The sequence below is a fragment of the Talpa europaea genome (assembly GCF_964194135.1).
Source record: "Talpa europaea genome assembly, chromosome: 8".
NCBI classification, from domain to species: Eukaryota; Metazoa; Chordata; class Mammalia; order Eulipotyphla; family Talpidae; genus Talpa; species Talpa europaea.
Window position 1 is genome coordinate 88,935,625 of NC_140075.1, and position 23,662 is coordinate 88,959,286.

Here is a 23,662-nt window from a genome sequence, read left to right on the forward strand (position 1 = left end):
TGTTTGTTCCTTGGGAAGCATGGATGATCAATCACCACATAAAGATCCAGCCATGTAACAATGCAGAATCATTCAAAGGGATGTTTTATTACATCATAACCCAAGAGTTTCTGTGAATTTCCAATCACGGTGGTTTGAGATGAGGTTTAAAAGTAGAGGTTGGATATTTTCATCACAACCACTGGATGGCAACAGACAGTAACTGCGAGCAGAGACAAGCAATATGAAAGCCACTCTTCTACTTCACTTCAAAGTAAATTTCCTGAGCACTTTTAGATGTAGAATCAAACATACCTTCTAGAGATGTTAAGGGGAGGATAAACAATCATGCGATTGGGAGTAAAAGGGTTCATTTTTGAACATATAATTTTGCTTTTGCAAGTGCTGTGTGCAGATAAATCCCCAAAGATTTCAGTGCTTAGCCAAGAGTTGTAAGAAAATAAGATACCTGCCAGAAGGGGAGAGTTAAGCCAGAAAGCTGAATTTACCAGCATATGCAGTTTTGAGCTGAATTATTTATTAGTGGTGGTGAAATTTTTGGTCTGTGTAGGAGTATCAAGCTTGCCAGTCCCAATTGTGACTGGAAACATGCAGCTGAATCCCACTCTCAGGCCTTTTCCCTCTCTCAGTAACTTTCCAAACCAAGGACAGGCCATCTCCAAGGACTCCTGTAACTCAGGAGGCCCCAAGCTACAGCCTTGTGTCACTTAACAATGGGGATACATTCTGAGAAATGTGTTGGGTGATTTCGTTATTGGTCAAATGTCATAGAATGTAATTTCACAAACCCAGATTCCCCCCCACCCCCCAAACTGAGGTCTTTGTTCTCTGGAGGCTTTGCAGGAAGGAAGATTTGAGGAAGCATCCTCCAGTGTGAGGTGGCAAGGCTGACGTATGCTCACATCTGTCCTCCACTTCTCCCATGAGGCTATGGAAGTCTCCCAGTTCACTGTGTGGATTTCATTCTAGGCACTACACATAAACTATTTTCACTGACATCTAAGCCCAAACAGAAACCCCAACTCTCAGGATTCTGGCTCAGGCCCCAGAAGAAGTTGAAGTGCTCAAGGAAAACCTGCTGGGCTCTCAAAGCACTTTGAGATATCAGCCTCAACACAATGCCTAGCACAGGTAATTCTCAAACTCTGTGTGCCCAGGATCCACTCACAACCTACTTAATGAGGTAGATTCCTCAGACCCTCCCTCAGAAGATCCTGCAAGCAGCCTTGGAAACAGCATTTCAACAGCTTTTGCTATAAATGGTTCACCAACCACATTTAGGGAAAAACCAAACAGTTTCACTGAACCCCTAATCTACTCTCTGCTAGCTGTCCCAAATTTTCACAAGAGTGAAAAGTCCGAGATGAATGTTTTACCTGGTTGAAGAGGACCAACTTCTCAGGCCCTGGTCACTTAAAATCCAGAAGGATCATTCCAGAGACAGGGTTGACTAAGGAATTGCAGTTAGACTATGGTCAAATGTAGTCTTGAACTGAATTGACCAGACCTGGGGTGTGCTTGTTGTTCCTCAGACTCCAGTTTGAATGTCTGCCTTAATGCTACCTTTTCTCTGACTTTAACTTCTGCTTTCTGGGGCAGTCTGTTCTTTTATTTGCCTAGTGTTATTCTGATTCATACTGTACTTGTAGATTTTTCTGGCTCTAGCCCACATGTATCTCATTCTATATAAACAGCTTGCTTGCCCACCATTGCCTACCTTGCTACCCATCTCACTTAACTCCAATTTAACCCTCACTACAGCTTGTCTCAGTCACTGAAACATCACTGTTATCTAAACACATTGATGACCATTAAACCTCTATCTGCTTAGCCATGAAAATATACTAGAGGGCCTTCCTGGTGGCACAGAGGTTGAGCACTGGGTTGCGAAGCCCCGCAGCCTCTGCAGCGCTGGTTTGATCCGTGGCTGCAGGGCGAGGGTCTCACATGATGCACAGACCTCTCCGGCTGCCCGCTGCTCCCCTCAGCAGTGTACTTCAGTCTGCCTGTTCTGCTCTCCGCTCTGTCTCTAGTAAATTCTCTCACCCTCCAGCGCTTCTGACTGTACCCAGTGCTTGTATAAATAAATTAATTCATTAAAAAAAAGAAAATATACTAGCTATAGAACTCAAACCGTGAGAGAATTTTTCAATCCCTCATAACTCAATGGGATGATTTCCCAACAGCAGACTGAAAAAATGAGTTCAATGACTAGTAAAATAGTATCAAAGTTTGGAGTTTTTTTTTTTTTTCCCATTGTAAATATTTTTGCTTCTATTTATAATCATTATAGTGATGAAAACTGAAATATAATTTGAGAGGTGTTGGAGATAAAGTCACCACCACCACCAATACAATGCATAAATGGACCTTATTAAGTCAATCTCCAAAATATAGCTCAAATCCTATTCCTCTCCATCTCCATTGCTACCAGCCTCTCCTAGGCACCATCACCTCCCACTTACATTCCTGCAGGGAGCCCTGATCCAGATTCCTTCTTCCTCATTTGTCTTTCTCCGGATCCTTTCCCCCTAGAGCAGACAACATGACCTTTAAAAATGCAAATGAAGTCATCCTACTTACTAGTTAAAAAATATTTTAGTGATTTCTTACAATGTTTGTGATAAGGATCAACTCTGACCATGGTCTGGGCATGAGAGGGCAATGCCAACCTTCTAAACTCATTTCTTGCCACTGCCCACTCCCGTTGCCTACCACCCTCGAGCTAAATAGACTTCTTTTCAATTTCAAGACTATTCCTAGAACGTTCCTTCTTCTGACCTTTGCATCTGCAATTGCTTGGAACATTTTTTATTAGTTCTCGCTATAGTTGACCCATCAGTGTCCGCCTCCTCTGACCTTTGCATCTCAGTGTCACTACTATGGGGTACTCGTCAAATATCACTGTTGATTTCCATTTTAACTTAATCCACACCCCCATCCCCATGCCAGATCTGACTTTAGAGGAAATTGAGGTTAACACTGACAAGGAATAGATGCCTCCTGACAGCCAGACTTGGCTCTGATAATTAGAACTATGTGAATTATATCCTTCAAACTCCATGATTGCACCCACAAGTGACAGTGGTTTATGGGCAAGGTAAAAGGGATGGATAGGGAATGAGGATCACCATCTAAATAAGGTCACTATTTCTTCGAGGTACCAAAATGCTAGCCATCTGTGAACTCTGTCTCTATAGACAAGTTTAAGGTTGAGTTGAACCCACCTTTGGCGTTAATCTGCATTCTACTCTGTGCCCAGGAAAACTTTATTAAGGAGTTGGGGTTTATTGTACATCACAGAGTTGACATCAAAACATTATAGACAGGGCCTCCCCTGGTGGTGCAGCGGTTGAGCACTGGGGCTGCGAAGCTACCCACAGTCTCTGCAGTGCAGGTTCGATCCCCAGCCACTGGCGAGGGTCCCACATGGCACGCAGACCTCTCCTGCCACCCACTGCTCCCCTCAGCAGTGTATTTCGTCAGTCTGCCTGTTCTGTTCCGCGCTCTGGTGAATTCTCTCACCCTCCTGCACTTCTGACTGTACCCAGTGCTTGTATAAATAAATAAATAAATAAATCTTTAAAAAATTATAGATAATAACCATTTGAGATCTATATATCACTCTGGAGGCAAAGTGGTTGTCCTTAGAAATAATAAGTGCTGGGGTCACCAAGATGATTTGGAGCAACTCTATCCAAGGCTCAGAAGGAAACCTCCCCAGTGTCCTGAAGCCACGATGTTAAAAACATAGACCAATATGCAACCCGCTGAACAACCTTATGACTGCTTCAGAAGGAAAAGCCAGTGAGGTGAGCTGGCTACTGACTGTCCCTTTCTGGAATGTCTAGACCAGTGGAGCATCTCCAATCGCTGGGCTAGTCTCTCAAAGGTAGTTTCATTGCTATGAGTAGTCTAAGAAGAGGGTTCCATGTCACAGAAGCCATACTTTACCCAGCTGCTGCTGGTTCACCTTGCTGAAGGTGGCACAGCAGCTACAAATGAAGGGGCAAAAGACAGCAGGCTGATTCCGAAATGTGCACCATGAAAGAGACTTTCCAAGAATCCTGACAGTTGATTTCAGAATTTAGTCTCATGGAAGCAAGAAAATAAATGGAAATACCGACTTCCTTTTGAATTCCAGGAAGAAAAGGAAATGGGTCACACTTTATTTCTATGCCAAATATTTTGAGACAGAAGCACCATCTGGTAATAATAAAACAATGAAAAGTAATAATAAAACATCATAAATGCAGCTCTGCTTGAGACCCCCACCTGGTAACCTTCCTGCAGATCACTCTCGTAAGAAGAGACACTTTTCCCTGACACAGGGAGCTGAGCACTGCAAGCTCAGTTCACTGCAACTGCTGTCCACGGAGAGAAGATGCAGAGGCAGCCACCCAGGAAGGGATGGAAACAGCCGAGGGCCTGCTCAGCCTAATTATAAAAACATGATATGCCCAGGTGCTTTTCACTACAGGTCTGGGCTGCTTAGCTCATCTGCATACAACCAAAATTTTCCTCAGCAAGCTTGATAAAAGTGCAGGTTTATGTTCTGGCTTATTCTGACTCTGTAGTTTTGGGATGGGGGGTAGAGCAAAAAGCTGCCATGTTTGATCAGCTCGCCCAGAGAGTCTGAGGTGCTGGTACCCAGGCTATATCTTGGGAACCAGTGGCTTAAACTGACATTTTTCAAACTGGATTGCAGGCTTGAAAGCTCCACAATGAGAATTTTCATATTTTGCATTTTTATTTTGGAAATACATTTTCAAATATTAGGAACATGTTGGATCACTTGGAGGATAATTTTATAACCAGACACTCACACAGACTTCCACGGCAGTGTTGACAATCAGGCTGTTCTTTTACAACTGTCTCAGGCTAAAGGGTATTTGCTCAGTCTTGGTTTCCATGTTCACACTAAAGTGAAGCCAGAATGGTGCACCTTTGTTTATGCGGGAAGGGAGCAGAGGATGGGAAGGAGCAGGTTTTGACAAAAATCACATATGTATTGAAAGGGGGAGGGTTGCCCACAGGATGTCTGATAAATGGAGGAAATGGGCTTGGAACTGTGAGAAGAGGACACCACCAAACCCAGGACTTGGGAGGTACTGTGCATAAGGCTGTGGCTGAAACCTGTGTGGGGGAGAGCAAAGAAATGAAGGCCAAGAAAGACAGGGACAGGATTCAGGAGGGAGACAGAGGAACTACAAGAAAGGTAGCAGGAGAGACTGGAAAAGAGGTTAGAGAGTAAGGGAAGAAAGGGAAGGAGAAACACCAGGGAGGTAGGGGACAAAAAAAACTCTCAGGAGAGTATGATCTTGTGATCAGATCTTTTACCTAATTTAGCAGTTAAATAAGTCACAAAACAGCCTGCCCAATATGATACCTAATGTGCATTAAAAAATTGCATATGCTCTAATATTTAAAGAGTACTTCTGAAAGAAACAAAATGACAACAAATATAAAACAAATGCCTGTGGCTATCTCTGAGAATTAGGTAGGGGAAGATAGAATAGGGAAACTTTTTTTATTTTGCACCATCTTGTACAATTTAAGTTTATTATGAGCACACATTACTTCCTTACTAAAGTTTTCAGGATATTTGACATTAACAGTTGACATCAGAGAAGACAAGAAAATAAGATTGAAAAGAGATGTTTAGGGCAAGAAGTTTATGGCTGGCTACCTGTATCAGAGTGGTTTCAGGTAGGAATGTGAAAGCTGACTGTCATTAAAACAGGTTGTCATGTCCCCATCGCTAGTGGATCTTGTGAAAATGCAGATTCTGATTCAGCAGGTCTGGGGTGGCATCTGATTTTCACATGGTATTCACAAGGCTGGCCCCAGCACTGTACTTGTGATTGGCAATGAAAAGTAATCAAATGCAGGCAATGGAAGTCAATACAAAGATCATGATTTCTCAAAAAGTATTCCCTAGGAGATGAACTCCAAGGCACTCTGTCATAAGAAAGATTCTACAATCAAGTAGGTTTGGTAAATACTACATACCCATCCTGATGAGTCATACTGGGTATTTGTGTTTTATTGAGAAAGTATTATTATTATTATTATTATTATTATTATTATTGACTTTAAAAGCAGATGTTCCTTACAGTTAGGGTTAATCATACAACAATGAAAATGTATCCACCCCAAGAGTCTAAGGTTCTTGATAGGCCATTCTGGAAGGTATAGAGGAGTGGAATTAGAGGGTAGCAGAGTTCAGGGGTGCACAGAGCAGGGAAACTGGAATCTGATGACCTGTATTTTGCCTCCAGTGCAACAGCAACGAAGGTCTCTGAGTGATGACAAGCTTCCAGAAATGGACCTGGTTAGGGTTGGGGCACATGTACCAGTGAAGCCTGATGCTCCCTGACGTTACATGCTATGATGACATCAGGTATTTGTCAAACCTTATTTGAAATATTTCTGGACCTTGCTGAAACCTACTCAGCATCAGTGGGATGATTCCAAAGCCACAAGGATATGCACAATTGAAAATGAACCTGAAATCAAGAACCTGCACTGTCTCCAGTGCAACAGCAACAAAGGTCTCTGAGTGAATGACAAGCCTCCAGAAATGGACCTGGTTAGGGTTGGGGCACATGTACCAGTGAAGCCTGATGCTCCCTGACATTACATGCTATGATGACATCAGGTACTTGCCAAACCTTATTTGAAATATTTCTGGACCTTACTGAAACCTAGCTCAGCATCAGTGGGACGATTCCAAAGCCACAAGGATGTGCACACTTGCAAATGAACCTGAAATCAAGATACTGTCAGAGGCATCTGTGGATAAGAGCAGGAAACTATGAAAACTGACTTGACTTCACTGCCAAGGCAGTCGCACTTACCATAAGCACAGTCCAACTGTCCACGGACAGTGACTAAGAACAGCCTGGGGAGGCTGGGCAGCACAGATCCACTCACCTGCTGAGATGGCACAGGCAAGACCAGAAGGAATCTCAGAGCTCAGATTACCTGCTGGCGGCACTGAATCATCCTCCCAGGACCTTCAGTGCTGGGCTGCCCCAGAAGGGCCTTTTTAGGCTCTTTTTATAGATAATGCAGCTGAGCAGTAAGTTTCAGTGGGGGACTAGATTTCAAAGCACCTTTCGGTGTAGAGAAGAGCAGAGGTTATTCACCCTGGCAGGACTTCATCTTTTGAAAAGACTGCCACTCCTTCCTCTCTAACATCTAAAGTTGGCAGCACAGGGTCCAAGCCATATGGAGCAACTCACACAGAGATTAGAATGACACCAGAATTGGCCATAAAAGGTGCTCTGAAGCCTTTGCATCCCCAGCTGCAGCCTTCCACTGCCTTAGCTCTTCACCCCTTGTCTGGTCACTCCATCAGTCCCAGCTGTCATACTTGTCTCAAATTTGCTAGAGAGGGAAGTAGGCCTTTTCAATTCCACTTTCTCCTTAATAGCTTTCAGATTTGGGCCTCCCCGGTGGTGCAAGGGTTAAGTCTCAGTGTTATCAAGCTATTGCCAGCTACTGTGGCATGAGTTCCCCCTCCCCACCACCACCAGGGAGCTGACCCACATGGCACAGCAGCCCTCTCCTATCTTGCCCACTGCTCCCCTCAGCAGTGTATTTCAGTAGATCTGCCTGTTCTGCTCCCCTCTCTGTTCTGGTGATTCCTCTCACTCCCACCGTACCTCTGACCTATACCCCAGTTCTTATATGCAGAAATAAATAAATATTTTTAAATATTAGCCTTCAGATTTATCTACTTTTGAGAGTAAGTATATCTGAACAGCACTGTGCACGCAGTGACTATTTCAGGGTATTAGCTGGGGGATCAAACGGAAACACATGCCTGTTCCAGGACTGTGATATGAACTCATGCTCAGCACAACCCAAGCTTACCTGGTTTGGGGACCAGCGGTTGTTAATATCAACGTTGTCTGGAGTGTCCTCTCCCTCCACAGTCAGAGTAGGGGCAAGAACATCCAAGATCGTTTTAATATTCCCTAACAAACACACATTCCCACTGCTAAATTTGCCAGCAAATAGCCTTCCTATTGTACACACAAAAAACACATTAAATTCTCAGGGGAGAGTTCTTTGGGAAATCAAGAATCACTTATACTGATCCCCACAGCACGTCATGTGTCTAAGCCACCGGCAACTAGGCAGCAGGTTATCTTAATACATTCCTCTATGTTCTCCTTTCCCAACTTTAAAGCATTCAGCAGCTAGCTTCTAATCACTAATGAGAAAGATTCTGTACTCTATTTTTATATGATACACTTTAATTGCTACTAACATCACTGTAGTTAGCATATACACAGGAAGGAGGGTGTACCCTTAAAATAATTTATCCCAAAAAGGCAAAAAATACATCTAAAGAAACAAAAAGCAGAGGAGATGGTGGGAGGAAACTCTAAATAAAACTGTGCTTTGGGGGCTTGTTTTAGAGTTGTACCTGGACGTTCTTCACCCAGGTGCTGGAGAGTTCTCTTCCTTCCCTCGGTGTAGTTCATCAACCTGGCTGTGCAGCACCTAATCTGTTCAGCTAACTCATTCTTTTCTTGAATTCTGAAATACAACTGCAATCGGGTGTAGGATGATTGGGCAGGGCGAGGCAGGGGGGTGGGGTGGGCAAGAATGCCCTTCATACATACCCTGTCTGGAAGACAAATTGATGACTTCCATTTTTCTTGCATTTAAAGATGTCAACTTAAGATTTCTCATAGGCAGAATATAGTGGCCAAATGAAAATCACTATAAGTTATGTGACTTTAAAAATTGGTCATCTCAGGTCTTGTGACATGAGAAACCAGAACCAGCTTTGGTCCCAGTCTTTCCTGACTAGCTGGGACACCTTGATAAGGTCTAAATCCCTTGCTCCTGTGGTTACAGAAAGGATGACACTGAGATCAACAAATTTGACTTTCAAAATGGAATGTGCTAAAATGGAACCAGAACCCAGCACTTAGAGGGACTGGAGTCACTCCCTCCTCACTGTGTGTGTCGGGGGGGTAGGAGTATAGAAGTGAGGGGTAGAGCTATTGGACATGAGCCTGGACAATAACAAGAAAGTCACCCTTTCCCAACCGAAGAAATCCAGCCTGGAATGAAAGGAAAGGCGCATTCACTCTCTCCATCCAGGAGATCTGGGTGTGTACACAAAATCATTTTTTGTTGGGGTTGCTCCCATCCAGTCAGCCCAGCACCACTTGGAGGTATGGTTCTGCCACCCAAATCCCAACTGTGAATCGAATCTTCCACTTCCTCCCCAGCACCTGAAATTGTTCTCTGGTCATTGTTTGACCAGGTGAGGGCCTGATGGTAGAGCTGAGGGGGAACTGCCCCTCTGCTGAAAACCTCAGAGCACCGAGTGGGGGGAACACTAAGCAGACAACAGCTTCGCTCAGGAAAGCTGTCACTTTACCTTTTTGCTTATTGAGAAACAGCAGAAGGGGTGCTCCAGGATCCCGAGGCCCTGGGCCCTTCGTGGCCGCTGGGCTTTGGTTGGAACTCAGGGCTTCCGCGGGTTTCCGCTGTGCCGCAGCCTCCTCGGGCGCCCGGGCGCCTTCTCCCGAGGGCAGCTCAGGACCGGCTTGAGAGGCAGCGAGGGGGAACTTTAGAAAGGAGCCCTGCTCGGCCAGGCCTCCCCGGCTGGTTGCACCCTCCTCGGCCCGTGCGCCCGGCTCCTCCCGGATGGCGTCGAGGGCGCCAGGCTTCATCGGGGGCGAGTCCTGCTCCCGCTTGGGGCTCTCCTCTGAGGCCGAGGAGGCGTCACACGACTCTATGATGAGCTCGCTGTCCAGCTCGGCCTCGCGCTCCTCCCTCAGGATGCTGTACTGGATGTTCGGGGATGCAGGCGAGGGCGGCGGGCCTCCCACGTGGCCAAAGGTCACGTAGCCGGCGGGCAGCCCGTCCTCACCGGCCAGGGGGTCTTCGGACACCAGTTCGATCTCCGAGTCCCCTGACTCTGCACTGCTGGCCTCGTGGTCCAGGGGGCTAGGGATGGTCGGCAGCCCTGACCTACCCTTGGCTTCGGGCCGATCCGCTGCCTGGCCCGCTGGCCGTGGGCTCTCGCTGGTTTCATAGGATAACCCCTTTGCTTCTTTAATGGCAGTGATCAGCTCATCCTCCGAGATGCTGCATTTCCCCTGGGATTCTGCAGCAGATGGTTCTGTTGTCCCACAGAGCAAAGATGAGCCAGAGAGGCACACACACAGACAGACAGATGGACAGGGAGAGAAGAAATAAAACAAAATTCCATTAGAGGAAATGTTTTCTCCTTGCTTGAGAAACACATATCTCATTAAGGCAAAAATAGTCTGCGCTTCCAGGGCTACGCTGGAAAGGCAGGCCACCTGAACGAAAAGGCACACACTGTTATCTCCCAGTTAATCAGTGTTTGACATACCCATCTATTTTCAAAAGTGACCCAGCAATTTCTTAGCAACATTACCTGACTTGATTTTTCCACTTTTCAGTGAGGCAAAGATTCTGGAAGTCATTTTAATTTCTGATTCAGTCTCTCAGGGAAGTTTTCCAATTTCAGAGATTTCATCAGATAATCTGATGTAATACTCTTAGGGTGACCAACCAGTATCAACAAATCTGAAAACCATCCATTACTCCTTGTCAGTTGTTATTCATACTCCTTTAGGACAAAGAAAGTTAATTTGGATCCTTGTATACAGTTTGACTTGTGAGCTTTACAGTTGCCATAAGAATCAAGATTTTCACTCTTTTAGTGAAAAGCATAACTAGGTGGAACAATATAGTGTTTGCTATTTCACCAGGTAGGCTGTGCAGATAACCCCAGCACCCAGCCCTGCAGGGTCTCTGATGGTCTTCTGTTTCTTCTCTTTCCCTCTTCTTGAGAATTTATATCTAGATGGCCAGACAACTACTGGCAATCTTGCTAATACACCCCTCCTTAGGTGGAACTACTTGGATTACCATGACAACAGTTTTTTTTAATATTTTATTTTATATAATTCTTACATCATTTTTCATTTTTGCACAATGTATGCATTTTCATTTTGGTTATATTCCCCATACAATTGCACCCCCCCCCTTATTTTGACCCTAGTCCTTCTTCTCCCTGCTCCTCCTGCCCCACCCCCCATAGTGTGTCTCTGGTTTATAGCTGCTTGTTGATTTTGATTTTTACTTTGTATTAGTTAGTCTTTTTCCTGGCCCTTTATTTAGGTTTTCTAAATTCCTGCTATGAGTGAGACCATCCGGTATTTTTCTTTTTCTTTCTGACTTATTTCGCTGAGCATGATCCCTTCCAGCACCATCCATGTTGCTGCAAACTGCATGAGTTTATCTTTTTTGATTGCTGAGTAATATTCCATGGTGTATATGTACCACATCTTCTTGATCCAGTCATCTATTTTTGGGTATTTGGGTTGTTTCCATAGCTTAGCTATTGTAAATAGTGCTGCTATAAACATAGGCATGCAGGTGCCCTTTGGAATTAATGTTTCTGTGACTATGACAATAGTTTTTATGAGCTTGGTCTTCCCTCAAATATTGGGCAGGGGCTTATATCAGAATATCCTCAAAAGTGGCCCTGGTTCTTCTGTGAGCAAAAACTACTTGCCATTGTTCCAAACTTTTGAGGCCACTGGTTAAGATACAGGGAGGGGGAGGAGTAGGTTATCTCTGGCTAGTTAATCTGTTGCTTTTTGACTGTGAAAGAACTCTAATGGCTAAAACAGTTTAGATTTTTCTAATTCTCTATAAAGAAGAATTGACATTTTCTTTATCCATATACCATTCATTCATCTATTATCCTCACTGAGGCAATAGACTCTCTTCTGGGCATTTGAAATATATTAGTAAATGAAACAGATAATAAAATCTATTATGTTTTTGTGGAAGAACATAATGCATAAGTAACATATATATGTATAATAAATAAGTAAAGTATGTAGTATGCTACAGGTTATGTGCTATAAGACGAAAATGTGAGTAGGGTAAAAGGATTAGCAGCACTGGGATACAGTGGAGATGGGTTTGCAATTTATTTTTACTTTTATTTATTTATTTATTTATTTATTTATTTATTTATTTATTTATTTATTATTTTTTTAAAGGTTAACAAAAGGTTGAGTTTGCAATTTTCAATAGGGAAGTCAAGCTGGGGCTCATTGAGAAGGCAACACCTATATTCAACATTAGAGGAAGTGAAAGTGTGATTTGTGAAGATAACCAGAGAAAAAGCATGCCAGGCAGACAACAGACAGAGCAAAGGTCTGTTGGTACGAGCAATGATGGAGGTATCACTGGGAGGCCACTGTGTCTGCGTAAAGTGAACAGGAGGAGAGTAACAGGAAAAGAGGTCAAAGACATAGAGGGAGGGAGAGTGAAATCATGTGGGATCCCACAGGGCTTTTATTGTGAGTGAAAAGAGAGACCGGTGGAGACTTTTGAGTGGAGACACAATATGATCTATACTGTTCCTATTGTTTCAGTAACTTAAACAACCACCATTTCATTATCTCTCCATGGTTTATGTTTAAAAAGATTTATTGCTTGATTTCAAACTCTATTTTTATAGCAGTTAAGGTCTTTATGAACTTGCACACATAGTTGTTTGATATGATTTCAAACAGCAGAAAGGTGCACAAGTGATTTTAGCTTACACTGAATGGGAGGCCAGAGCAAGGAGGAGGAAGATGTAAGGGAAAGCCGGTGCAGATGGAGTGGCTGACACTTCCAGAGCTCCCCTGCATGAGCATCTCCTGGGCTACAGACAATTTACACCTGGGCCACAGGTTAAGTGATGTGTCCAGAGTCACAGTGCTGGTTTTCCTCTCTTGGCCCTCTTGGTTTCACATCCATCTTTCTCTGTTCTGTTTTGTGCTCTAAGGGGCTGAATTGTATAGAAGGCATTACCTGGGATGCCTTTCCCTCTGATTTCTAGTCATTTTCAGCCAGTAGGAATCACTGAAGGGGTGGGAGCAAGGAAATGTTGGCCTGTTTATACTTCTTGCTGTTTCTGAAGCTCCAGGTCTTGGAAAATTTCAGGAATGTTTTCCCTCCCCTTGTTCCTTTAAGTCTAGGGTTGCTAGTGACACCCCAGTGTTGCAAGTCTTTGAGTGCCTTGCCACCTTTTTTTTGGTTCTCTTAGCCATCTTTACTCATCTGTAAGAAGCCCCTTCTTAAACTCTCTTCGGGTACAACCTTTGAGTATGTCGTTTATTTCCCACCAGGACCCAGAATCATGTAGTCATATGACTGTCTTGAACTTGAACTCATGTTCCATGTGTTTCCCTCTATCTTATGCTATATCTGTTTAAAAAGAAGGTAGAGACTAAAGAAAATTAAAGCACCATGCCAGTCACTCTGACCTTCTGGCTGGCTCCCTGAACACATAGTACTTTTCCAGGCACTCTGTCCCCTGAGGTCAATGCCGCTTCCTCTGGTGTCTACCTGGCTTGTTCCCTCACCCATTCAGGTCTCTGCTCAAACTTATGAGCAGGGACAAGTCTTTCCTCACCACCTTCTTCCTATACTGTACCTTTCTTTAAACCATTCTAGTTACCTGACATTATGTCTGTATGTAGTTATCTGTGTGTGAGTCTTCCCAACTTGATTGCCAGTTCCATGCAGGCAGGGATCTTGTGCTTCACCATGATATCGCCAGCACTGAGGGAACAATGCTGGGAGCACACAGCCAATGTATATTTGTTAAAGGATGAATGAAAGATGTCACTTTCCAGCTTCAACTTTCCTATATATCTCAAACAAAATCCCAATTCTCTATTCTAGCATATGAACCCTGGCCCCTGCCTACCCTTCCAGCTATTGATATCATACTTCTCTTGTCCTCTTTTTGTGGTACCACTCAATTTGCAAACAGTAGACTTAGTACTGCCTTTGGTACCTGGGGTCCCCTATGGGCACTCTATGAATTGTGAGCTCCTGCTCATTCAGATCTCAGATCACATGTTACCTCATTAGAGAGGCTCTTCCTGACCTCTCACCCAACACTCTATCACTCACATGCCATGAAATTACACTAGCATGTGTCTCCTTTTATCGTCTCCTTGACTATCTGGTAATCTCCATGGGCAGTGTCTTTATACATCTTGGTTTCTGCAATATCTCTGGTGCTCAGCATATGTGTGACATATAGAAATTACTCAATGAGTATTTTTTTGCATAAAAGTGACTTTCAACATGGGCAGGAGAATCACTGGCCTCAACAGTGTAAGAAATAACAACAGTAGTTTTCAAAGAGGTTAAACTGATTTAGTAACTCTAGCCCTAACACTCAGTTCACCTAAGAAGCTGCAGGATTCCCAGTGCTACTCAGCATTCTGTGTCCCTCCAATCAGAACATAAATGACAGCAGAGTGTGAGCACTATCCTGGTCATTGGTCCCACTGGAGGGCAAGGATTGTTTCTAATATATTTCTTAATTTCAACATTGCCAGTGCCTGACCAAAAAATAACACAGGTAGAAAGTGTTTGTTGAGTGAATGAATGAATTTAAAAATCAGGGACATGGATCCTTGAGACCTTAGGTTTTAAAATAAATGAGTTTGACATAAAGTTGGAGAAGGGGAGAAATTGATGCTAAAATCTATAGGGAAATAGGGCAGGAGGAATTGCCATCAAATGTTCTCTTTTCACATTTGGACTTGCTGCAGCACCAAGTTGGGAACACTCACTCCTAGTCATGATGGTTTGAATCCATTTTGAGAGGCCACTGGAAGCTCTTTCATCTGAGATGCTGACCTTTTGGGGAGGGTCAGAATGCCACTAGAGAGAGGTGGGGAAAGTTCAAGGACCCCCAACTGACCTCTCCAGCCTGCTGCTTTACGGACATTCAGGAGAGGTGATCACACTGGGAGGGGTGGGAAAGCTCCAGCTACCCCTCTGGACTTCCACCTGGCTGGAAGCGTGCCCTCTGTGTTTGCGAGCACGCATCCCAGTGGCATCCCAGTGGCATTTAAGATCCTGCCTGAGTCAGAGGAGGAATAGAGAGCACAGCCTAGAGAATTCCGAGCTTTTAAGATTTTTGACCAAATAAATCCTCTGGTTAAAATAAATCCTTAGTTAAAAAATGAAGCTAAATACTTTAGTTTAATAGACAAAAAAGATGCAAAGGACAAAGCTGAGAGTGAAGGGAGAGGAGAAACCTCCTATCCCTCATCACCTCCCCCTCCCCCCAAATGTCCTGGGGGCCTCCCTCCTTCACCATAGACCTGGAGCTGAAGCTGGGGTTATGAATACCTTGCCCAAGGAGGTCCAGCTGGTCTGGGGGCAACAACCAAGGTGTTCTCCCCAGTGATTTCTGCAGGAGGCCTTGGGGCATGGGGGAGAAGCTAGCCTAGAAGCCAATTTTTTTCTTTTTTTTCTTGTTCTTTTTTACATCATTGTTCATTTTTCAACAATTTTAGAAGCCATTTTAATGTCCCCAGTGTGATATCCTTACAACTTCCCACCAATGAAGAAAGAAACTTTTTTACAAAGCAAATCTGACAAGGCTTTAAGGAAAATCCTGGATCTCAACCTTTGTAAAAGACTGGAAAAAAATTTGTATGTTAATTAAATCTATTAAACAGAGACTGAAGGGGACCCTGTAGTAACATACTCTAAATGCAAATCTTCATTCCTTAACATTCAGATTTCCACATGCTCAGTTTTTCCAAGTCAGAGACACCAGTTTGCTTACCTGTTCCAGAAGATGGAGGAGTGACAGATCCTGGACTGTCATCTTCAGGCTCTGAGACGGTGACGGTGGGGACTGTGTCAGGACTTGGTTTCAGACAGATATCTTGCTTCACCGGGGTCTGCTCTTGGGCAGCAGTTTCAACAGCAGGTTCAATCTCAGTCAGCGTGATTTTGACAGGGGCGGTGATCACAGACGCGCTGTGTTGCTCTTCAGACAGGTCATCTATGTAGGGTGCAAATGTTGACTCTTCAAACAAGTGGTCCTTGAGGATTTTTCCCTCCACAGGAGCTGGTTTCTCAGGCTCACAGACCTCTTCTGGTTTTGTTGAGATTTCAGAGTTTTTAGTCTTAATGTCCAAGTCCTTCTCCTCCACCTTGGAGTGGCGTTGCTCCTGACATTTCACCTCCTCTGACCTGGTTATGTCAATGTACTTATAGGTTTCTGCTTTCATCTGGTCCAGGGGATCAGCTAAGATCTTGTTTACTTCGGTGGACTCTGCAGGAGTCATCTCTATTCCAGAATCCGAACTAAGTAAGCCATGAGGCTCTGTTCCAGGCACGTCTGGTAAGGAGGGTCTGGGGGTACTCAACTCCTCAGCACTCTCTGATGTGGCAAGGTGGCCATTTTCTTTCTGAAGGATTCCAGTGAAATATGTAGAATCCTCCCGAGGAGGGTAACAGATGTCAGAAATCAGAGATGTGTAGCACGCTCCTTCTCCATCTTTTGATGCAGTTGAAAAGGTACGATCCATGGCACTAGCGACATCTGCTGCACCTAGGAATCAAAGCAGGAGCAGACAGTGAGTGGGTGCCTGGCTTCTTCTCTCCTGCCTCACCCGTCACCCGCCCCTGCCTGTGGAGACATAGCATCCTTCCTCCTCAAGACCTTCCCGTTCCTCAGGGTTTGCTCTTTGTTCCCTGGGAGCACGCATGTTCACACGCCCCATCTCCCTGAGAGCCTACAGCGCCGGTGTCTCAGGGAGGCAGACCACAGAGGCTTACATCAGCTGCCCAGCCCAGAGAATCTGGGGTCAGAACCCAGACAACTGGAAAAGTGATTTTCAACATCTACTACCTCAGTATACAATGACATGGTCTTACTTGGCATTTTTCAATAGAAAAATGGCTCTCTCTGCATCTAAAATATTAATGACTCCAAGTACAGGTGGCTATGAACACTCCTGCCTCAGGACCTTTGCACTAGTTGTTTTCTTTTCTTGGAACTCTCTTCCCCTGATACCTGCATACCTGATCCCTTACCTCAAACCTTTGCTTGACTGCTACCTACTTAAGGACCTTGGCCATTCTATCTCAGACTGAAATCTGCCCTTCCTCCTTGCTCCCAGGCAAACCTAATCCCTTCTGACCTTCTCTAGGTTTTCACTCCTCTCCCACATCATTGTCTGCTAATATGCCACACGCTTCAATTATTTATTTACTTATTGACTGTGTCCCCTTGCTAGATAGAGGGAGGAATTCCATGAGGGCAGAAATCAAACTATTCTGTTTGATAACATAGTCCAACACCTAGAATAAAGCCAGACACATATTAGATACTCAATTAGGTACTTATTTGCAAAATAAAAGAAAGTAATTAAGATGTTTAGGGTTAAGATCAAGTAACAGGGTTGTAGAACACAGGTTGAAAGATTCCCCCAAATTGCTAACAATATTCACTTCATTCAGCAAATGGTCTAATTTTGTGAGTAACAAACCAGTTCAAATCTGTACATTTCTTCTAAGTTTGTAATTATACTTCCTTTGCATTTGTTATTTCAAGTTAGACAAAGAAATGGAACAAAGAAATAGCAACAAAAGGAATATAGTAAAGATAGATTATTGCCTACCATACATGGACTAGAGAAAAGATTACATTTAACTCCATGTGTGTGCACACACAAGACCTTTATCCTAAATAATCTTTAAAGTTTTCTTTGATTAGATGCACTCAGCCTACGTGCAGACCTCACTGGAGGCAGGGAAATCAATCCTGAGATATTTCACTATACCTTTGGATCCTGTATTCTCTACCACAACTATTTAGAATCATTTCCAGATGTTAATAAGTAATTATTCACCAGAAAGCAAGGCAGATTTGCCCAAAGAGATAGTCTGGAGAGGTGGAGAGTAGGGAAGGGGGTGCTCTCTGGGAGATTACATGTGTGTGGTTGCCAGGACTGTGTCAGTCATTACCAGTCTACTCTCTCTCAATGCTTTCAGCGCAAGGGCTTGTTTTGGAGTCTGAGTCTCATGTCTTGCATATTTTATTATACATAGTAGTCACTCAATACAGAATGACTAAATAAATGAGTAGATCAATCAATGAACCAATAGACTTATCCCATGTAGCTGCTGAGAACAAACTAAGACTGATACAAGTTACAAAGAGTATTTTAAATCTATCATGTATCGTGTAAAAGAATCACCTAGAATTTGAGTGATCTAGCAGTAGCATGGGATTGCATCTTAGGAACAAAAGTGTGATGTCCCAGATAGACATGCAGATCCAGCACCCGCCTAGACAGGAACCAGCACTCCATAGAGAGCTGATGAGACAATCAGAAGCCCCTTCCAACACTCTGGGATTTTTGTACTGATCGGCTGCCCTGGAGTCAGAAACAACTTTCTTTATATGTTTGTTACCTCTAAAACAGAATCAATATAATATCCCCAAAGTAGTGTCTCGGAGAACAGGGGATTCCCTAGTGTAGGATATTAAACAATGGAATGGAATCTAGATTGCCTTTATTGACATATTATTTGAGAGACTATAAATAGAATTGACAATTAGGAAGAAACCAATATCCCTACCAGTTCTGTCTTGATCAGAGAACCCATCATGAAATGGAAGGACCACTTTGCCATACCCTACAAATATTTCCAACTAGAGGAAAGGGAACAAGTCCTTTGTGTAAATCACACATTTTAGATTGGACCATGTCAGAACCCTCATAAAAGCAACAAATAATCGGAATACTTGGAATGTGGTCATGTTCCATTTTTTTTAAACAAATTACCATGAAAGAGTCTCAAGGTTCTGACATACGGCATTTGAAAATTTATATGTATATGGTGCCTATAAGACAGAACTCTTGAAAACAGAAAGCTCTTCTAGGCAATAAATTATGCAAGAGCAGAGTCCCGTGGGATTGCTGGCATTAGGAAGCTGAACTGAGCCTGAAGGCTCAGGAAAACCAATTAATTCTTGTCAGTGTTTCCTGCAGAGCTGGCAGATGTGGGAACTGAGGCAGAGAGCAGAAGCCAACTGCCCCAGGTAGGAACCAATATGGTTACATTGTTAAATACACATCCACCAGATAAAAATGCTTTCCTTGCCTAGACTAGAAATTACTTTCTTTATATAAGCAAGGATTCATTCCTTGGAACATCTAATCTTCTCATTCTCTCGGGTTCCTTGGCGATTGACAGGTCCGAGCCACATGAGCCAGATGTCCTCTGACAGTCAGTGTGGGCACCCACGGGTGCCCCCTCAGGAGATGGTCAGGAAGCACAGAACATTCAGCTACTTGGATGCATTCTAAATGGAACTGCTTTTTAACTTTTCAACTTAAGAATTACTTTTCAGGAAAGAACTAACAATAAAAACTGCAGGACTCATAGATTACCATTTCTAGCAAAAGTTAACTGAAGAAAGATGAAAATAAGCTTAAAATCACATTTTATTGTTACCATTAAATCATATGTTGATAGAATCAGGCTTTAATTTCCACTGATGTTACAGATCAGAAATACTAACCATGAGCTAGACAAATTCAATAGTCATAAAGAGCAGGTATTTTATATTATTTTATCTTATTCTATTCTATTCTCTGGCAATACTGAGGAGTGGGATGCCAAAGATGACTTGCTGAAAATGGTTTTAAAACTTCAGTCTTCAAGAGCTAGTTCTTAACTCTAACCCATCCTCACAGAATTGAGTTTACTTGACTGGAGGCGTTTAAAGTTGTATTCAGGCTCTACCACTGTTTGTTGTGGAACTCTGGGCAAGTTAGCTTCTCTGAACCTCAGTTTATTCATTTGAAAATGGGGGCAATAATAATCCCCATCTTAGTGGGCTGTTCTGAGGATTAAATGAGACAATGCACTTAGCTCTGTGTCTAGCATACAGCACTCAATAAATGAGAGCTGTGTTTTTAGGCTTTTTTTTTTTTTTCCAGGGAGGACACTAACCACGTGCAACTTATTACCACCTGTGCATTAGCTTGGTACTTTGTCTCTAATGACATGTGATCAGGGACTTTCATGTCAGAAGGAGTTAAACAGTCAATCCACACTTGCTCTCTGGTATCTACTTTAGACGCCACAGTCCCTTGAGGACAAGGCCAGGTCTGTCTGCACAGCTCCATGAGTAGGTGGTTAAGTGATGCAACTGACACAGATTCTGTCATGTACCTGGAGATGAGACTTGAGTGTGAAAGTTGGAATTTACCAGGATAATGGATAAAGGAATGACAGTGTTAAGTGCCCACCGGCAAGCTTCCTCTCCTGTGGATAGAGCTCATACTGACTCTTCAGTTTAAGATTTAAAAGCCTACTTCTGTATCTCAATAAAGCTCCTCTTACTGCTCTGAAACGGAAACAAGAGAATGTTAGCAGAGAAAAATCGATTCTAGCAAAAGGTTTTCTGAGCACCGAGGTAGACATGCTCCGTTAAGGAAATATCTGGCTTATCCTTCCCCAGGAGCAATAACAAACAAACAAAGCACCAATTATGGTTTGACTAGAGCCTACCCTAACAAGCATATGGGACATTAGTCCCACTAAATTGAGCAATTTTTTTTTTTCAAGGGGGGAGAAGTAAAAAAAAATTGGAATGACAGTGGGGGTGGGGAAAGAGACACATGTTAAAATTCAAGAATTAAAGGCCAGAATCAGGGACCCGAAGGGAACCTACATTCCCTTTTCCCAGAATCGTTTGCCCTGAGACTGCCCATGAGATGAATGGCAGCAACCGGCACAGAGCTCAGGCTGTTAGGCTTCTTCTCTGAAACGCCCACTCATCTTTCTGACTGCAAAGAATTCAGCAGGCCCACAGTACGGAGGCTGTGACACATTTGACAAAAGATCCATCTATGAGGGATGGGTATGCCAGGGAGGCTCAAGGAGCCTCCATGTCACCTAGAAAACATTCTCCTAAAATGAAGTGGCCAGTGGTTTAGCATGACAAATGGGGTGCTGAGAAATCCAGGTATACACATTCTTTAAATGTTATCTGTGTGATTAGTTAACAGAGAGAAACAAAAGAAAGTGGGGGAAAACGAGCGCATTCTGTAGCAGAAGATTCCAAGCCAAACCTCTGACATGCTTGTGGGTTTAAGAATATGAGTAACTACTCTTTCTCTCCCCAACTTGCTGCCTTTTAAAGCTTGTCTGCCAGAATAATAGATTTAGCTGTTGGGCTCACAAAATTAATGTTTAATAAGAAATGATTCAGCAAGTTTTTGTTTTTATTCGATGAAAAACCAGAATCTACAGTGCCTGCGGCATTTTCACTTTAGCAGAAAATTCTGTTAGAGGAAAAAACCTGGCCTGGCAGACAAACCACTGTCTAAGTTTCTTTGACAGTGCTCAGCAGTGCCTTGGAAAGCATTAAGCTTCAGGGTACGAGATGGAATGGGAGCAGAAGTTCTGATGAGCTTGGAAGTCTACATTTTTTTGCCTGCTGTCCAGAGGTGGAAATGTGATTCTGTGGGCTTTTTTTGAGAGATGATGTGTTTTGGGGGAAAGGAGAAGGTGCAGTTTTATTTATAATTTGCTTAGATTTTAAGAAACAGCTCTTAAAACTCCATTAAACTCCCTAATGTTTAAAAAATTGTTTTATAATTCAAAAACCATAAAATTTACAAAGCATACATTCTGCAGTATATTTGTATATTCACAAAATTATATTTGTATCTTCACCATCACCACTATCCAATACACCACCAGTGCTTTCAGAATGGAGAAAGCTGCAAGTTATCTCCACCATACAAAGAATTATCTTTGGAAACAGACAAAAACCAAACAAAATGAGTGCTATCCCAATCTATTTATCATTTGTTGATAGAATTTTGCTCTCTGATTTCTAATGAGAAAAGTAATTGTTCTTTGTCACATTCTAAATACTATAAATATATAGATAGTAGCAAAAAAAATGTATGTTTCTGTTTGCTCTTTTGTGGTTCCTTTCCTCTCTCCCCTCACATAAAATCATCTAACTAATACTCTTAATTCCTCTCACATGATTCATCTCCCTTACTTTCCATGCCATGGTTGCTTTCTTAGCTAAATCTTTATCATCTTCTACATGAATGACTGATAGTTTCCCAGGTATCCAACAGCTTCCAGCCTCAGCTTTTCTGTGTGTAAACTGGCACAGTGCTGACATATTCATCTTCCTAAAATTTCACTTTCACCAAGCCATTTCTTTATCCTAATGCTTTTGGTGGCCACCTTTGCCCATTCCTTGGCTTAGAATTCAGGATCCTCTTCAGTGAGGACCCAATCTGTTGTTACAGTTTTTGTTTCTGAGCCAGCAGAAGAAACACATCTGCTCAGACCATGAAATGTTCAACTTCTGTGCCTTTGTTCAAGTCCTTTCCCACAACCAAAAGGCTTCCCTACTCCCAATCCAAATAAAGTCCCTGGAGATGTCTCAACTCTTCTAAGGAGTCTTCCCCACTTCCCACACCCCAATTCTTCTCCCTTGCCTTCACACCTATGCTCATGACTACTCAGGTGGGACTTACTAAACTTTCTGCCTTTCTGTCAATTGCCTAATTTTGGTATATTTGCTGAGAACCACATCTTATATTCCTTCATTAATGCAAATTCTGGAGTTCCTAGCACTGTACTTTGCCCATAGTACATGCTCACTATTTACAACAGAATGATTACCTCCATATCACCATCTGGTAGAGTTAAGAGCTTTTAGAATAAACTTTACCATCAATCATATATGAATTCAATCAAGAAGATTTACTGAACATTTGCCACATGCAAAGCACCAATAAGAAGGACAGTTTATGAGGCTCTTTGCTTTTCTGTTTTACCACACCCAGGTTATTGAAGGGGAAAAACTGAGGTTTAGAGAGATTAAGAAACTTGCTCTAAGGAACACAGCCAGAAATGACAGAACCAGATTTTGGATTTAGGGCAATCTGACTCCAAAGCAGATGCTATTAGCACTATTCTTGGAATTGTGATGAGGATTAAAGGAAACTGGTTTGTGTCTGGCTTCTTAAGCAAAGCTAGATGGATCTGAATTTGGATCTGTCATAGCTGATGATACAGTAAAGCAGAGAGAAGCCATCTCTGCACCAGGCAGATGCAGTGACCATTCAGTGTCCAGTCATTACATGGCTGTGCAGCAAAGCATGAGTTCTAGGTCTTATGTTTCCCTAAGAGAACATCAAAGCTCCTAGGCTAAATACCTTTTTGAGCACAAAGGTAGAAGAGAATGCTTTTATTTTGCAAACTAATTATAATTAGTTACCATTTTGCCTTTATAAAGTGGCCTTCCTCAAGTTTTCAAAATCCAACTCCTGTGTCATGCGAATCATTTAATTTTGGGTTTGAGTAGTCCCAATTTCAAACATAATCTCATGTTGGAATGCAGGTTGTAGAAACAGAAACAGGTTGTAAGAACAGGTCAATGACATCTTGGGACAAATTAGCATGAAACTGGAATTCAGGGCATATCTCTAGGTAGATTCAAAAGCAAACCATTTTTCTTTCTCTGTCTCTGTCTTTCTGCCTCTCTCTCTCATAAACACACACATATACGTGTACACGCAAGCACATTCACATGCAATCCAAGCAAAATATATGTAGAAATGAATTCTATTAGGAAACTAACCCCAAATAAATTGACAAGAAAAATTAATGACCTTTATCAACAGTGGCATTCATTTTGCTCCTCTGAGCTATCTGATCTGATCTGTGGTCCAAAGTAAACTACGTGCTTAAAGCAGGACAACAACTCAGCCATTGA

General features: G+C 42.8%; 1 protein-coding gene across 1 annotated transcript in view; it reads right to left on the minus strand.

Annotated features, from left to right (window-relative positions):
* Positions 1–23,662, minus strand: part of RTN1 (reticulon 1) — a gene marked incomplete at both ends in the record, with an annotated part of 190,005 nt that overhangs the window by 77,714 nt on the left and 88,629 nt on the right. The window contains 2 exons of the mRNA XM_084240596.1: positions 9,410–10,156; positions 15,671–16,444. Of these exons, the coding sequence (XP_084096722.1) occupies positions 9,410–10,156; positions 15,671–16,444 (1,521 nt within the window). The remainder of the gene's footprint in view (positions 1–9,409; positions 10,157–15,670; positions 16,445–23,662) is intronic.